The sequence below is a fragment of the Myxine glutinosa genome, chromosome 2 (assembly GCF_964187855.1).
Source record: "Myxine glutinosa chromosome 2, kmMyxGlut1.1, whole genome shotgun sequence".
NCBI classification, from domain to species: domain Eukaryota; kingdom Metazoa; phylum Chordata; class Myxini; order Myxiniformes; family Myxinidae; genus Myxine; species Myxine glutinosa.
The window spans coordinates 172,899,433-172,917,916 of NC_136262.1; the positions used below are offsets into that span (position 1 = coordinate 172,899,433).

The following is an 18,484-nucleotide window of genomic DNA, read 5'->3' on the forward strand; positions in this document are numbered from 1 at the left end:
GTTTATAGGTGCAATCCAAAATAATCAACATTTTTATAGTGCTACAAAGAGTAGCTCTTTTCAAGATCTCCCCAACCCCCAAATTATTACTGTTTTGTGGAAGTGGGAGGGGTGGGGGAAGGTCAATAGCTAGTAGTCAATAGTATGGACTGGACCGTGTGTTCAGGTAGGTACATTTACTTCTGTATTAGGGACCTGGCAGAGGTACGTCATATGGTAAAATGTGCACCGAGGAGGCTGAGATTGTAAACAACAGAGCACAATAGGGTAAGCTTGTGTTTTGTAAAACCTCTTATACAGGCGAGACCAGGTGGAAGACTTGGGCACAAAGGCACTCAAAGTGATACGCGCTTTTCCTGAACACCATCATGAAAGGTTTGGCCGCAGAATGTAAGCCACGGCGATGAAGTGAGCTGTGGAGGTCGGGAGAGGGGCAGAACAATTTTGATCATGGACGGCCAAAATAGAGTGGAACCCACAACAGCGGGCGGCCAATGAGAGAGACACACCGTGCATGAGGGCGATCCAGGCGGTTATAAAGGCTGTATCGCACATGCACGCGGCAGATTAGAGTTGAGCTTTTGGTATAGAGACGACGACATCCCTCCTTCTGCTTGGCGACCAAACAAGGGATGCGGGTAATGATGAGGGGTAGGAGAAAACGCAATGGGTGGACAAGATGCATACATAAGCAAAGTTTTGGGACGGGTGAGGCGTGGTTTAACGGGTGTAGAAAATATCATGGTTTTGGATGGGGGGTGATTTGAGATAGTGGTTAACAGCTGTCTTGAATGCCTGGAGGGAATAATGACATGAAAAGAATGTGGAAGGTGATTCCACAGGCAGGACAAAAAGAGGAACAAATTAGTGGAAAGTGAGCAGTAGTTCTGGATTTGGGGATTTTCACTGGAAAGGGATTGCTGGAGGATTGTGCCATGCATCCTGCAGATACCTGGGGTGTACAAAGCACAGAGAAGGCAGAAGGTGCAACAACAGAAAGGAAAGGGGGAGAGAGAGAGAGAGGAAGAGAGGAAGAGAGGGAGAGAGTGAGAGAGGGAGAGAGGGAGAGAGGGAGAGAGGAAGAGAGGAAGAGAGGGAGAGAGTGAGAGAGGGAGAGAGGGAGAGAGGGAGAGAGAGAGAGAGGGAGAGAGGGGAGAGAGGGAGAGAGGGACAGAGACAGAGAGAGAGAGAGAGAGAGAGAGACAGACAGACAGAGACAGAGACAGAGAGAGAGAGAGAGAGAGAGAGAGAGACAGAGAGAGAGAGAGAGAGAGAGAGAGAGAGAGAGAGAGAGAGACAGAGACAGAGAGAGAGACAGAGAGAGAGAGAGAGAGAGAGAGAGAGGAGAGGGAGAGGGAGAGGGAGAGGGAGAGAGGGAGAGAGGCAGAGAGGCAGAGAGACAGAGAGAGAGAGAGAGAGAGAGAGAGAGACAGACAGAGAGACAGACAGAGAGACAGAGACAGAGACAGAGAGAGACAGAGAGACAGAGAGACAGAGAGACAGAGAGACAGAGAGAGAGAGAGAGAGAGGAGAGGGAGAGGGAGAGGGAGAGAGGGAGAGAGGCAGAGAGGGAGAGAGGCAGAGAGGCAGAGAGGCAGAGAGGCAGAGAGGCAGAGAGAGAGAGAGACCACCGACCTGTTGGCGATGGCGAAGTGAAAGGCCTGTGGACTCGGCTTCATCGCGAGAAAGTGCAATGATCTTGAAGGCCTTGGTTTCCACAGCATCAAACTACCACAGCATCAAATGCGAGGCCAGGGAGCCAGCCAAGATGGCAGAGCAGTACTCCATCAAGCTGTGGATGAAAGCCTTGTGAAGTGGTTTGGAGCTCAGGTGTGCCAAGGAAGGACTTTGCACGATGGAGGATACCCAGTCAGCGTCTGGCTTTGGATGCCAACTTTGAAAAGTAGCTTGCCCAAGAGAGATCATGACTGAGAGTGAGACCCAAGAGTATTAGAGACTGAACTTCTTTGAAATAGTTGTTGAGAAAATAGAGGCGTGGGGGGTTTCCATACGGTCCTTTCGGAGAGAGAGTGAGTGGGATTTCTCATGGTTAAAGATATTCCAAGTGTTTGACCATTTTGTGATTTTTTAAATGTCTGAAGAAAGGAAAGAGGCTGCTGCCTGTCTGGCAGAAGGATGACGGATAACACAGCAGAGGGTGGAGTCATCAGAAAATATATAAAGAGGATTTTCCAGAGTCAGAGAGATCATTGATGAAGAGTTAATGAAGATCATTAAACTGGATTGAGGCTCATGGAAAAGCGAGGAGACAAAGGTTAAAATAGAATGAAACATGAGGAAAGGGGGCTAGTGGGTACATCATTAGACAAAATAAGATAAGAAATTAATAACATTAATGAGGAACACGAGCAACTCCCCCACGAGCCTTAGAGCCTGCCTGGGAGTAAATAAACAAGTCCTTCAACCATGAAAAATCTCACACTCTCAGTCCATCTCTCTGAAAGGACCACCTGACAAACCCTCCCATCTACTTCCTTAACAAACCTCTTGAGGAAATTCAGTCAGCCAAACCTTTGGGCCTCACTATCATCCATGAACTTTCTTGGGGGAAAACCATATACTCAAGGTAGCCTTCAAAGCTAGATGGCTGGGCCTCCTCTGCCGAGAAAATTTTTTCCTTGGCACATGTGGATTTTTATCTACTTCCAAGGCCTTCATCCCTAGATCGTTAGAGTACTGCTCAGCCATTTTGGGCAGATGACTCTGCCTCATGCCTTGCACCTGTTGATGCTGTGAAAACCAAGGCCTTCAAAACGATTGGAATGTCTCGTGATGAAGCCGAGTCTCTGAGTCTGTTTGTGTCACATGACAGACAAGGTGGCAGCCGCTGTCTTGTACAGCCTCCTTTCTGGTCTTCCGCCTTCTGCTCTTGACTTGCTCTGTCACAATGTAGGGACAATTTCTCAACAGTTATGTGGACACAAGAACCTCTGACATTGGATTTAGTGGTCGATAGAGCGCTGGCACGATAGACATTCGATTTATTGAGGCAGTTAGACATTCTATTCATGTCTTTCAATCCTGACAAATCTCACACTCTTACTATGTCTCTCCGAAAAGATCGACTGGACAACCCTCCCATCTACTTTCTCAACAATCCTCTCCAAGAAGTTCTGTCGCTCAAGCTTTTGGGTCTCACTATCTGCCATGATCTTTCTTGGGAAAACCACATTTCCAAGCTGGCCTCCAAAGCCAGTCGCCGACTGGGCATCCTCCGTCGTGCGAAGTTCTTCCTAGGCACACATGAGCTCCTCACCACATATAAGGCTTTCATCCGCAGCTCAATGGAATACTGTTCTCCCCTATGGGCTGGTGCTCCTGCCCCACACCTAGCTCAGCTTCACGCTGTTGAATCCAAAGCTTTCAGAATCATTGGAATCTCCCGCGATGAAGCTATCTCTGAGGGCCTTTCACTCACTCACCGCAGGCAGGTAGGTGGTCTTTCTGTCTTCTACCGCCTCCTCTCCGGCCTTGCTCCCCCAGCTCTCTCTGTGCTCTGTCCCCCAAATATTCCTACAGGTTGCACAAGATCTGCCAGCAACCCTCTGATGGTTAAACTGCCGAAATCTCGGCTCTCTGCTCACCTTCACTCTTTCATTCCTCTTTTCTCCCGCCTCTGGAACAAAAGTCCCACACTCCCTTCAATCCCACTCCTCCCTCCAGGTCTTTAAAACAGTTGTTCACCACCATCTCTTATCTTCCCCCATCCAAAACCTTGATCTTTTCTACCCCCACTAATTCACCCCAGATCCACCTTGTTTGAAATATCAACTTCTTTCCTGGAAGTCCTGGCAGTGTCCATATGTTTTATACCTCTCCCACCCCCACTTCCCATGCCTCCCCCCCCAAAGCCCTCTCCCTCCCACAGATCTCTCGATGTCTCCATGTCTCTCAGTCCCTGCTCTCAAATGTTGTGTTTGTGTCCTTCCCCCTCTCTCCCCATCTTGTCTACCGCTCCCGATGTTATTTGTTTTATGTGTCGGTTTGTCTGTTTGTCTTTCTGTGTGATTAATGTTCGCTCTTTCACGAGCCTCGATCTTGTATACAAAAAAAAAAAAAAAAAAAAAAGTTGTCAGCAAAAATTCATTTTGGAGTCTACCTATTGACACTCGTCTTCATATACCTCAGGGTCTATTCCATGATGACGTGGGTTCTCCGACAGTTTGCAAACAATCGAATGACAACATGCAATTGTCTATTCATTGTCAAAAGCTACAACCAATGGTTTTAATATGGTGTTACGTGCTCCTCCCCAAACCCCGGTCACGTACCTCCGAGCCCCGAGAGAAGTCACGACAGAAAGATGTGTTATTCTGTATGTCAAAGATCAATGGTGAAACCACACCAATTGTTACCAACAAACAAGTATTGTATTAAGATCACACAAGAATAACAGGACAACAACAATAGTAATCAATTGTACAACCAATATATATTTCCTATGATGGTACCATCAGGTTCGTACAATATAACTCACTGTGCTCCAAGTGAGCGAAAAGAAGAACATTCCCCAATGTCTCTATTCCGGCATCAAGCCAAAGTCGATCCGCTCCAGTGATCATCAGAACGATGTCCAATCGAGACCAGAATCCCGTTCGGATGACAGTCACAGTCGCGCTGCCAAAGCTGCGCAAAGGTGCCCGCAAGGCGACTGGGAAATCACACCCTCGGATATGGCCGTTCCATGGCTCCAAATCGGCGAACCGCAGATTTCCCACTCAAAAGCCACGTTACACACACACACCAGATTAACGTCTGAATGCTGTGAAAATGGTTGAAGCGAAGTGAAAAACCTTGAGCGATGCGCAAAGCGCGCGAGTCAAAATGGCCGACGGCCCGTTCTCGTGGCGTAACGGGCACTACGATGATTCTCCTCGGAATCAACCGCAAAACCTGACACGCAGGTTGATCTGTCACAGCGATAACAACTCTGTCGCAGGAATCCCTTTCCCGGGAAACCCAAAGTTCACTCGTGACTCTCGTTCGCCAATCGTTCGCTCCAGACCTCGAAGCAGCTCGGCTTCTTGTCCAACTCACTCGCTCCGCCTTCTCTCCCTCCTCTTCCTCTTCGTCGTCGTCCGGTTCCGGTTTCATTTAAAACATTAACTTTTTACCTTTTGAAAATAGTAATCTCTATTTCCCCCAAGCGACAACAATAATAGTACATGGAATCAAAAATGTTTACAGTGGATGAAAACCACAACAACGGAAGTGACGAATCCGTAACAATGGTTGTAACAAAATGGAGGAATAAATGGGGATATTGCGGGAGTTGGCTTTGGAGTGGGCCGAGGAGAGGTGGTGGTTCATTAATTACCTGGGTGAACACACTCTAAACCTTTCATGTGTCTTCATTCACTTAAAAGTTCGACAAACAGAAAACAAACAGAAATAACATTTCACAATATTAGCACCAAACAATTGTCACCGACAAAAAAGAATCAAAGGAAAAGATTTGTCGAAATAATTTTGACTTTGTGGGAATGAATCGCCTACTACTTAACACATGATGTAGTGCTCATGTCGAGCTGACAAATTGCTCGTGCGGCATGCAAACGAGGCCAAACAAGGGGCCTTTCTGATAAAGGAAACATCAAAACTTCCTGCAGTTTTCACACAACGTAGATTTGGCATGGCGGAAGTGTGGGCACAAATCAAAACATCAGCTGTGACACGTCAACAGTTCGGAGAAAGCATCCGTTAGGTATGCCGATGTGGAGAGACAATTACGTCACCGGCAACCGAAGATGGCTCTTTGCTTCGCATCACAAAGTGGTGAAAGATACCACTGTGTGCTGATGAACCCTAAATGCCAACGACAGCCAGGACATGGGAGCAACGGAACCCATCCTGTTGAAAAGGGCCTGCACGAAAGAACGCGATGCAGCCTGTGGACTTCAAAAGGCACGAGACCGTTTAAACTTGAACTTGAAGTCTTCGTCAAAGGAACGATCGAGCGGTTTGGCTTCATGACAGCAAGTGGACCGTCAGTCTGCCTGATTACGAGCAAGATATGAGCTTCACCCAACTGCTAATCCATCTACTGCTCAATTTTACTAGTTCCGTGATGCTAAATGACCAAATAAAACGACAACGGCACAAACGCCAAAGGCAGGGCCAGCCTTACAAGCATGCTCCCCAAAGGTTGCGATTCCAAAATTGATGGTACGGATGGCAAGGACCAGCAAGCCCACCCATCAGCTCAGATCCAAAACCTTTGCCGATGACGAGGTTCATGACAAACCGTCACACAAGCAAACCAACAACACTTGCCGAAATCCGGATATCTGCCAGCCGGCTTGTACAGTAAGTACATCGATTATAAATGGAGTCGTCAAATGCATTCTCCATCCACCTTTTCCTAATGCATGTCTGAGTGCCTATTCGTTCCATTCAGGTTCCGCTCCTCCGTGATTAATGCAATAACAGAGTGCACGACAGCGCCCATGAGGGATGCATGAGCTGTCAGCCGGATCAGCTTCAATTCACAAGGCCATTAGGAGCATGTCTCAAATCAATACCGGCTCACAAAGCACCTGAATTATGCTATGTTTTGAGAAGTGTTGGTTTGCTGCGAGTTAGGAGAGGCGAAGGGATGGGAATAGGAGAGCGGGGCAAAACAGGCAAACCCAATTACTTTACACATTCCATTTCATCTAGAGGGAATTCATTTGGCCGAGGTACTCGGACACAATGGACACCAGCGTGAGAGATAGTGGGGCATCAAACATCCACAGCTTTTGAAAACAATAGGCCACTGTGCGTCGGTACCATAGCCAAATCAAAACTTGTACTCCAATCCACAAAGGCACTGGACCGGAAGCAACGCTGAACCTCAATATCGCCTGACCCGATTTGTCAATCTATTTTGCTCAAACATATATTTACCAGGCAGACAGCAAGCTGTTGTGGACTCATAAAATTAATCCATCAATCAAATTTATTGCTGAAACAGCAATTTGCTTTTCCTTGGTAAACCGGGCGGCTCTGTGCAGGTGCAGACCCGCGGACACCAAGTCTGTAAATGAGGAGCGTTTCATCCAATAAAAACCCACAGCATTATCATTCCGTTACATGAGATCGGTACATATGTGTACCAGCCGTGAGAACATTATTTTTCTTCTTTTTCAGCAGCATTATAAGCCCACTTCAAGTGGGATCACCGACACGGATCCTGCTCCATCATTTGGGTCGGTCGTTTACCCATTCTTTACCCACACCTTTCTCCATGTCCACTTCCACACAATCACTCCATATCCTCTTCGGTCTGCCCCACCATATATTTCCAAGTTGTGTCATTATCATCCTTCCACCCACATACTCCTCATCCCTTCTCATCACATGCTCATCCCATCTCTATCTACTTCCCTGTACCTTCTTTGATGCTTCAACCACCTTCTCAGGTACTCAGATGTATTTGTTTCTCCACTCGCGTTACACCACACAACAATCTCAACGTCCTCATTCCAGTCACATACAATCTTTGCTCCAAACTACTTGTCATTGGTCACGTCTATGCGTTGTACAATAGCGCCGGCCTACCTACCCTTCTGTACAGCTTTCCTTTCAGTCTCATCTGCATTTTGTATCACAAAACATTCCTGAAACCTTCTAGTTACTCCATCCTGCCTGTATCCTGGTGCTGATCTCCCCATCTAACTCGGCATCCTGCTGCACCAGTGGCCTCAGGAACTGAAAACTCTGCACCTACTTGATATTTTCCCCATGCATCACCACTCCGCTTTCCCTACACCTCTTCACTACTCACTGTACATCTCATCTACTCTGTCTTTAACTGACTAACCCCTGCGCCCCGATCTTCCAACGCCTTCCTGTACTCTTCCAGTTTCAACTGCATCTCTCCCTTACTTTCGGCACAGAATACTGTCATCCGCAAACAGCATGCCCCATGGTGCCTGCGTTCTCACATCAGCTGTCAGAACATCCGTCATCATAAAAAACAGAATTGGGCTCATTGCAGAGCCTTGATGTACACCGACTTCCACCATGAATCTATCCGTCACTCCAACTCATCCCCTCACTTGTGTGGAGCACCCATTGTCGTACATATAGTGGATCAGCTTCACATACCTCTCTGGCATGGATATCTATTTATCTCTCTAACAGTTCTATAACTCTTGACATGACACTCTGTCATGGGCTTCTTCCAAATCAATAAACACCAAATGTAGATCCTTCTGTCCTTCTCTACACTTTTCAACCATCTGTCTGAAGGCAAAAATGGTGTCCACAGTGCACTTTCCTGGCGTAAATACAATTTGCTGTTCTCCAGCAATCACATCTTCCCACACCCTCTCTCAATAATTCCTTCCCAGATCCTCATTGCGTGCGACATCAGTTTTATGCCTCTGTAGTTGTTGCACGCTTGCACATCTCCTTTCTGCTTACAAATCGGGACCAATAAACTTTCTGTCCACTCATAAGGCATTTGTTCTTCTTCATTAATTTCTTGAACAGCTATAGCAAGGAGTCAACACCCTGTTCACCCAACACCTTCCACACTTCAGCAGGTATCCCATCTGGCCAAACTGCCCCACCATTCCTCATTCTCACAGATGCTCTCCCTACCTCCTCCTTCTGGATGGTTCTTGTTCTTCCTTAGTTTGCAGCAGGTTCTCCTCATTTAGCATTTAACTCTGGTGGTCACTGACCTCATCACTCTTTTTCACTTCCTTTTCTCCAAAATCACATCTTGTATTTCCCTATCACCCCACCAGGCCTCCTTCTCCCACCGAGTACTTCCTCTGCTCCCATCTACGCAAGACTCGTTCAGTAAATGCATCCTTGTGCTCCTCGTCTCCCAGGTTACACCACCTCACCTTTGGTGCTGGTTGTTGCTTACATCGTTTTACTCTCTTGATAACCATGTCTAACACCAACATTTTATGCTGGGCTGTTGTTACATCACCAGGTATGACCGACCTTGCAGTCTTTGATCTCGTTCCACTTACACCTGTTGCACAAATTGTAATCTGTGAAGCTTTACCTCTGTTCTTATGTACGCGATCTGACGTTCTTGTCTTTTATAGAAAAATGTATTTGCTATCGCCATATCGAACACAAACGCAATATCAATGAGCTGTTCTCCTTCTCTGTTCCCAGGATACCATATCGAAAATCGAAAGGATTGGTTTCATTGTTTTCGTCATTTTTAAACAAAATCTCTATTTATTGACATATACACGGGGCAAAGAATAAAATGTGATTTATCAGCTTGATGTATGGTAACTGGAAATGGAACAATATTGAGCAAAAAAAAACACATCAAGTTTCCCAACATTTCCTCACCACAAGCATCCCCATGCAAAGGCCTGAAACTAGAGCAAGAAGTCTGTAAACAGAAACCAACAAGTTAAGTTCAAGCCAGACTTTTCCCTCATGATGTGGTGTCCAGATGCGTGCCAGAATAGTGGAAAAACAAAACAAAAAAGTCATCAGACGTACGATCATATTGCATGAAGAGGTCAGTAAGGAATGTGTTATACTTCACAGTGTCACCAAAGGTGGACGGAGGTTTAATTTCACTCTGTTGTCTGTCTGTCTGTCTGCCTATGAGCAGGATATCTCAAAAAGTTGTGGCCGGATTCAGACAAACCTCGGTGGACACGTTGGGTGTATGACAAGGACGAATAGATTCGATTTTGGGGAAGATCCGGATCTGGATGGATCTGGATCAGACTTTACAGCCTGGCGGAGATATGTGCTCGACCGAGTGCTGTTGTACTTTTTCACTGTCATCTACACAACCCCACACACACCTGTCACCACATCTCCTATATCATCCCACGAGTGTTTAATTTCTATCACGAGTCTCAGCTAACACGCAAGGCCTAAAAAAGAACAATTTCAACACAAGTATCGTCATCAAATGAAGGACTTGGCAGTCAAAATGAGCGTGAACCCAATTACCTGCAGATTCCCGCAAGAGACCCAGAGATTATGCTTACCTGTTGCTTGGCTAACATCGGCAGGATGAGATCTGCAACCTGACGTGACAGCTTTTTCCATTTGTCTTCGTTCTCCTTTCGACACTGTTGCAACACCAGCACCAACATTGCCAGTACCTGCAAGCGGCAATGAAGCAACAACACAATCAATCAAATTTGAGAGATCATAGTTACTGTTCCATGAACATACACGTTAACCGGATAAAAAACAGAAGAAGAAGAAGAAGAAGTATTAAAGCCGAGTTCAATGCACCTTAACTTTGGGTTTCCAGCATTTTGTTCCAAACAACCTGCTGTGCCATGCCAGCAGTTACAAATTGACTTTAATGACAACTGGGAACACCTGTTGAATGAGATTAGAACTGCGGCCAAGACATCCAGGGCTGACACATGCCCCACAAAGCTTCGGTACCATTCCCAAAGGATGTGGGATGAATGCATAAGTAGATTTGGTATATCTGTGGAGAATGTGACCTTTATCAAAATGTTAATTATGCCTAACTACAGATGATACGGTGAAAACAGAAGCATTGATCTCAACAGCTTTGGGATCTCAAAGATCCCAAAGCAGGGAAGCAGAAAAGGACAAACAACAAATTATATTCAGATAGCATTAAAATCATGGAGGGAATTGATGCAAAGAGCAAGGAACCTGTTACACCACAAAAAGATCATCTATCCACTCCACCTCCCCATCCTCACACCCCTAGCCCCTCTGTTATGCGTGCGGGTGCGCGTGCACACACAGGCCTACACAGATGCACACACAGACCTTTGACACCAGGCCACACTGGACACCTGCCATAAGCTGAGCACATGGGAGTACATTGCCAAGTTGCAGCTCCCGGAGAAAAAAAGAAGAAAAAAAAAAAGTAATGTAATCTACCGGAAGAATTACCACAGAACAGGCGTATCGACCGGAGGATTGCTGGCCGCTGGCCAGTCTCCCTGACAAATTACCGCAGACCAACAGTGCTAACCCTCAATGACAGAACTGACAATGGGCCAGCATGATGCACGATCTTAATGCAACTCACGTACACCGTGTGGATTATGATGCAGAATGAAAACGAACCTGCGAGAACACCGGGTCAGAAGGTAAAGCAAAAGAGAGCGAAAACATCGTACGATAGGCATTCCACCTATAGTATCAATTACCTGCCATTTCACCAAACTTGCACATCGATATACAGTACGAGCAAGCGGTAAGATTTTCAAGGCCTTGCTACTTGCCGCAAAAAAGCTCCCAAATGGGATCTTTGTTTTGTTTGTACGTACTGGTCAACCGACTTAACATCCGCCATAACGGGCAGTGTGCTCCACATTGGAACACTTCCGTTTTGCTTCCTTTACACTAGAATCGAAATGTTCAGTCGAATTGAACTGCCGTGCAGCAATCAAACGCAGAGAAACTACTCCCCAGGTCTGATTGTGTTCGCCTTTCACGCCTTCGCTGTGGATACCACCCACAACTTTTACACTACAAACAGACTCGACGACACCACTGACGACACCTGAAAGGTCTGCAACCGCTGCCAGGCCACTCCACACACACTACACCATGGAAGACTGCAGGGTCCTGGCTTCATGGAGGCAAGAGCACAACATCTTTGATGTGAGGGATCTCTGGGTCGCTCCTGTGAGATCGATCGGCTATTTCCGTGCTGGTGGTCTGTTAAACCAGTACTGACTGGGGCAACACAAGAACAACGAGTTCGTATTCATAGAATACTTACCCTGCGCAGTCAACTTGGTGCGAGTGAACTCTTTTGTTTTTGACGGGTCTTTTTTTCTTTGATCCAATATGGCTGCCAGACAACGTGACTTATATTCTCTAAATTTATATTCTCTAATATAATTGTTGCGTAGATCATGCTCAATAAATTTCAAAATGATCAGACTAAGGTTGTCCCTGTCAATTTATGACGTCATAATGAAGGTACCAATGACGTCATCATTAACATATCTATTCCCCATGGGGAGTACTTGACAATGAGCAATATTTCAATCGGAGATTGAGGGGCAAAGTTTTTTGGTTTTTGCAAGATGGCAAATTTACCGCCAAACTATGACGTCATAATTATCATTAAAATATTCTACAGGTGGAGGCGCTCCTGTGGTGAAAATTTCATGTCAACCGGTCCAAGAATTGCAGAGAAAAAAAAATTCATACTGATCGAATAAAGCGTTGTACTTGCCAAATTATGACATTATTGCGGTACTGATGACATCATCATTAACATATCTTATTCCCCAAGGGAAGTGCCTGACATTGAGCCGTATTTCAATTTTTTCCATAGAGTGGTTTTGGAGATATAGAGGTGCAACTTTTTTCGATTTTTCCAAGATGGCACCTGTACCACGTGACCAATGACGTCATAATTATCATGAGAAGAATTCTACAGGAGGAGCCGCTCATATTCTGAAAATTTCGTGTTCATCGGACGAACAGTTGCAGAGGAATTTTTTTTTTTTCATACTGATCAGATCAAGCGTTGTACTTGTCGAGTTATGACGTCATAATGGAGGCACCTATGACATCATCATTAACATATCTTATTCCCCATGGGATGTACTCGACAATGAGCCATGTTTCATTTTTTTTTTTTTCTATTGAGCGGTTTGGGAGATATAGAGGTGTAACGTTTTTCCAAGATCGAGTCAGTACCACGTGACCTATGACGTCATAATTATCAGCAAAAACATTTACAGGCAGAGGCGCTCCTTCGGTAACATTTCATGTCAATTGGACCAACGGTTGCCGAGACAAATGAATTTTTAAAATGCAGACACGGCACGCGGCACACGTACGCACCCGATTGCTCAACCCCGCTTTTCGCTTCGCGAGCGCAGGGTAACTAACAACAGCTCGATGCCAGATTACTTAAAGCAGAGCACACAACAATGAGCTACATTCAGAAACTTCACGTTCATTCTTAACAAGACAATACAATGGTGGACGGTGAAATTAAGATGGTTTCCTTTCCTTAGCAGGCCGGTAAGTAGTTCGCGGATAACATCACTTTGTACAAATAATCTTGTTGAAAAGACTGTTGAGTACATATTGGGCATGCCAACTGCTGGTACATTGATGTTGTACACATGCTAAAATATATCTATCTGTCAATAAATCGATCTAATCAATCTAATGTGTCAAACATTTCACTAATTTGGAAAATTTATTCCACGCTCATGGAAATGCGAGACCTTCATGAAGCATCCACGAAAAGGAAAGAACAGCACCCCTGTACTTCCTTAAAAACCCAAGTACAGAATGTCGGCTTACAAATCGATATTCCCTTTTAAAGTGACATCTTGATGGATGGAAATTCCTCCAATTTAAGATAAATTGGAATCCTGCCTTGTCCGTGGATATTCCACACTGCTGCCAGTTTCGCAAAACGTGGTGACGCCACCTGTGATCTGAAAGGTATTATATCACAAGGGCGTTTTGAAAGGGCATTTAGTACAGCTTTGCCTAAACACCCTGAATTCAAAGAGGAATTGCACTCCATCACCTTCAGGTTCTCTTGCACTGTGGATCCTTTTATACGGTAAAGTAAAACATTATAAGCTATATTTCAGCCCGTCAGGATGGCCCAGAGGTATGCACGCTAATCTGTAAGACATTGAGGTTGCTGTGCCACTGATGCAGTGCCCTCTGTCGGTTGGCGCAGGAATTTGTAATTTGTTCAAGGTGCCGGCGATAACTCGCTTTCTCTTCGTGAAGGACTCCGTGGGATCTTTATCGTCCACCGACTAGTGCTGGGCACACAAATTGATGTGATTACTCTACTAGTGAAACAACAAAATGGCAGTCTTTAGCTGGGTCGGGATTCAAACCCAGGTGAGATAGCGTAGAGACGGGTGTGCGTGCCTCGAGGCCACTCTGCCATCCCAGAACAGTAATTCAATTTAATTTATTTTGTCCCACTTTTATTGACTTGTAAATAGACCAGAAGACAAAGCGCAAAAACATCTATTTTTGGCAATCTGTCAATCTATGCACCAAGTTGCTTTTATGATTTTCCCATAAGCACTTAATAACTTGGTTATACGGGTATAAGCAATGCACTAGTGAGCATGCAAGTTGAAAGTTATGGACAATTGCAATTATTCACAAGAAACGATGTGACAATGTAACAGTGCAGAGTTTTGGAAGGGTATGTAGATGACAGTAGATCTGAGAACAAGTGCGGACTCACTGACTAACACAGCATCGTTAGCACAGATTGCAGTAGTTCTTTGTGCAGACAAACACACGTTCGGGAATGGACATTGGACATTGGACATGGCAACGGGGAACATAACACATATTCAAAATACAAAATAAACTTGTGGTTAAATCTTATTATAATTCACCAAATGTCTGTCCATCCGTCCGTCCGTCCGTCCATCCGTCCATCCGTCTGTCTGTCTGTCTGTTCCCAGGTACGGCAAAAACGGCTGAACCGATCGCAACGAAATTTTCGGTGGGTAATCCTGGGACCCCCTGGAGTAAAATAGGCTACATTGTTTTTCAAATGCCTTCCCAATTTGTCCAATTTTTCCAAACACGATGGAATAATATTTACCGATATGAACAGTGATGTGGCTTTTAGTGAAATTCTACAAATACTGTTTAGATTTTGATGATTTGCGTGATATGATTTAACGGATGTTTATAAAAATCGTTTAAAATAAGAAAAGCCTTCAACTTCTGATATTTTGCCTTTTCATTTGGGCCTCCCAATTAAAGCCCCGCCCATAGGGCGGGTACCGTTGCTAGTTAGACAAATTTGTCAAACTGTGTGCCTCAGGCAGCTGACAACACTATTCAAGTCCATGGTCTGACGTGTGCTGCAAGGCCGGAAAAAATGCTGCACACGTTATCTTGAAATACCACACATGTTGTGACAGCAGATGCCGCACATTAATATGTGTATCCTTCACTTGTTATGGATAGAAAAGTGTGTTCTAATTTCATTAATGAAAAATATTAAAAAGCTACATAGTCACGGGGATATCTAGATTGCATGAGATCTGAGAATCAGGGGTTTGCTTGTGGGGAGACGCACAATGCAAAAAACCAAACACACACACACACACACACACACACACACACACACACACACACACACACACACACACACACACACACACACACACACACACCACACACACACACACACACCACACACACACACACACACACGAGGATGGCAGCGGCAAAGGAGGCGGCATGACTTGCCAGTCATGCCGCCTCCCTCTTGCCAGGGGCAGAGGACCAGGAGATGTGTCGGATCAGTTTTGAGGACAGTGGAGACTGGCCTGGGGCTTTGATTGGATGGGATGGTGGTCAGTGTCAAGCTGTTCAACGTGGTTCGAGCAGCCTGGATATGGAGCTTGGTGGGAGTTGTGGGCCCCATGCTGCCACATGGGAGGGTTTGGCTTTGACGGACCTCCTTCTGCAGAGCTCAGTCCGTTGGGGATGTGGGGAAGCGAGGTGAAGTCGAGTATTTGTGCCGTGTACGGCAGCTTCGGAGTGCACGGCGACTTTGATGGGGCGGAGGGCTGTGCACGTGGTGCGCAAGATCGTGTGGATCGTCTGGGACACAGCCTGGTCTGGTGGCTGGCTGGTGTGGTGCCCGAGATTGCGTGGATCGTGTGGGACGCAGCTTGGTCTGGTGGCTGGCTGAGTTCTATGACACAACTGTTTCTCCAACATAATCATGCTGGGAGTGAGGGCCCGGGATATGGCAGCTCCGTTTGGACCAGGTGCCTGCGGGAGGCTGAGTCTGTGGCATCCAGTAGTGTGCCAAATATAACAGCTTCATGGGTGGCTTCGGTGGGGGGAGGAAGAAGGGCCCGTGACTTGATGGGTTTTGCCGACTTTAACCCATCGAGGAGGACATGCACGTGCGCACAGGGAGGGGGGCCTGGGATTTGGTGGACAGGAGTGGGGGGGGGTGGGGGGACTTGAGATTTATCAGACCCGAACAGAAGGGGGGGCTGAGATTTGGCAGACCTGAGTGGAAGGGGGGCCTGAGATTTGGCAGACCTGAGTGGAAGGGGGGCCTGAGATTTGGCAGACCTGGGTGGAAGGGGGGCCTGAGATTTGGCAGACCTGGGTGGAAGGGGGGCCTGAGATTTGGCAGAACTGAGTGGAGGGGAGCCCTGGGGAGGAGTGGAGACCTGTGGCGGTGGCATGCAGTGCACACACGCATGCATGGGTCGTTGTTTTCGCGTACACATGCACGATTGTGGTGTTTGTGCATGTTTGGCTTTGGTTTTGCTTTGGTGGGTTTTGTTTTGTTTTGCGTGGCATCGTGTGCTGTGTGCTGTATGCACACATGTTGTTTTTGTGCATCGTGTACATGTGTACGTGTTGTGCATATGTTGTATTGTGTACACACGTACTGTATGTGGCATGTTGTGTGCACGCAACTTGTGCGTAACATGTTGTGCATGTTTTGTGCCCGCATGCACGCACGCACGCACGCACGCACGCACGCACACACACACACACACACACACACACACACACACACACACACACACACACACACACACACACACACACACACACACACACACACACACACACACACACACACACACACACACACAACAATATCCCTTCGGGAACAGGCAAGACGACTACAATGAGTCATGGCTCAATTGCTTTTCATGGTTCACTTATATCAACGAACACTATTGGACTTCAATTGTTTGCTTGTTTTTCAAGGATAGGCTTAAAAAAAATTGTAATGGTAAAAAAGAAGCATTCACATTCCAAAGTAAACTGCAATAAATAATACGATGATGGTTTATTTGTTTTTAAGGTCATCGCCACGCTGCGATCCCAACAAAGGAAAAGCCCGTTCAGTAAGTAGACCGTCGTACGACTCAAAAAGTCCGTAGGTTCCAGTGGCAGCGTTCCAAGGGCAGCAAAAGCAAGATTGTATTTGCAGCAGATTACATTGTTGAAAGATAAATGGGCACGGTGGCATCGATTCCTGCGGAGACGGCGATGAGAAATAAGCCACCAAGAGTCTGCAGCAATTATTTGGAATTAAACGCCTTCATCTCCAACGCTTTTAATCACCCACTTTGTCAGTCATTTCATGCACAATTGTGGCACAAGCTTCTTCAAATGCTGTCAAAGAAATCTGAAAATCTTTTATCATCTTTCTTGATTTATTCCCATCTTTCTCCTTCTTAAGGATGAACAATTGCAGAGCAATGGAAGGCTTGCTGTGGCTCGGATTTTCTTGGATGTGAAAGTGCTTTTTGATCGGTTTCAATGAAAAATAGTTGCATATGCTTCTTCATCATCTCCTTGCGCACTTCCTTGTAGGATACATGGGACACTTAGAGGTGACACGGCAAAGGAAGGGAGCATTTGGTTGAACAAGGCCCGGACATCATTGGAAGAAGCTCAAAGAAAAACCACACACTGCAGCCATAGGTAGGAATGTTTGCATGATGTATGCGATTGTGTGAGCCATAACGTATGAACCAAACCAAGCCCTCTGTTAACCTCATCATGGGTTCCATGGCTGCAATATCGTAAATGAGGTTCAGGCCGACTTGTTTGGCCTTTTTCAGCTTTCTCAGCTGCTCAGCTGGGGTTCAGGAAAACTAATTTAGTCTGGAGACGACAATGACAGTAATTTGATCCTCTTTAAGAAGCACATACCAATTCCAGGCCAAGCCTTTCAAAATTACTCAGAAATGCCTTCTCTCCGAGCTTCCGGAAGAGCGAGGTGATGGAGCGTATGAACTGATACGAAGGTAGCAGGGCAGCACTTGGAAAAACTTGGTGAGGGAATGAACAAACGACGCCAAGACCATGGAAATGTACATTGCATTCAGAAAGTATTCAGACCCCTTCACTTTTTTCACATTTTGTTATGTTGCAGCCTTATGCTGAAATCGTTTAAATTCATTTTTTCCCTCATCAATCTACACTCAATACCCCATAATGACAAAGAGAAAACAGGATTTTAGAAAGTTTTGCGAATTTATTAAAAAGAAAAAACTGAAATATCACATTTACATAAGTATTCAGACCCTTTGCTATCTATGAGACTTGAAATTTAGCTCAGGTGCCTCCCATTTCACTTGATCATCTTTGACATGTTTCTGCCCCTTGATTGGCGTCCACCTGTGGTAAATTCAATTGATTGGACATGATTTGGAAAGGCCCACACCTGTCTATATAAGGTCTCACAGCTGACAATGCATATCAGAGCAAAAACCAAGCCATGACGTCAAAGGAACTGCCTGCAGAGCTCAGAGACAGGATTGTGTCGAGGCACAGATCTGGGGAAGCCTACAAAAAAAATCTCTGCTGCATTGAAGGTTCCCAAGAGCACAGTGGCCTCCATAATTCTTAAATGGAAGAAGTTTGGAACAACCAGGACTCTTCCTAGAGCTGGCCACCCGGCCAAACTGAGCAATCGGGGGAGAAGGGCCTTGGTAAGAGACGTGACCAAGAACCCGATGGTCAC

The 18,484-nt window shown here is 45.9% G+C and overlaps 1 protein-coding gene across 1 annotated transcript in view; it reads right to left on the reverse strand.

Annotated features, from left to right (window-relative positions):
- Positions 1-18,484, reverse strand: part of HTT (huntingtin) — a 778,980-nt gene that overhangs the window by 361,838 nt on the left and 398,658 nt on the right. Inside the window, exon 37 of the mRNA XM_078772674.1 lies at positions 9,990-10,106. Coding sequence (XP_078628800.1) covers positions 9,990-10,106 — 117 coding nt within the window. The remainder of the gene's footprint in view (positions 1-9,989; positions 10,107-18,484) is intronic.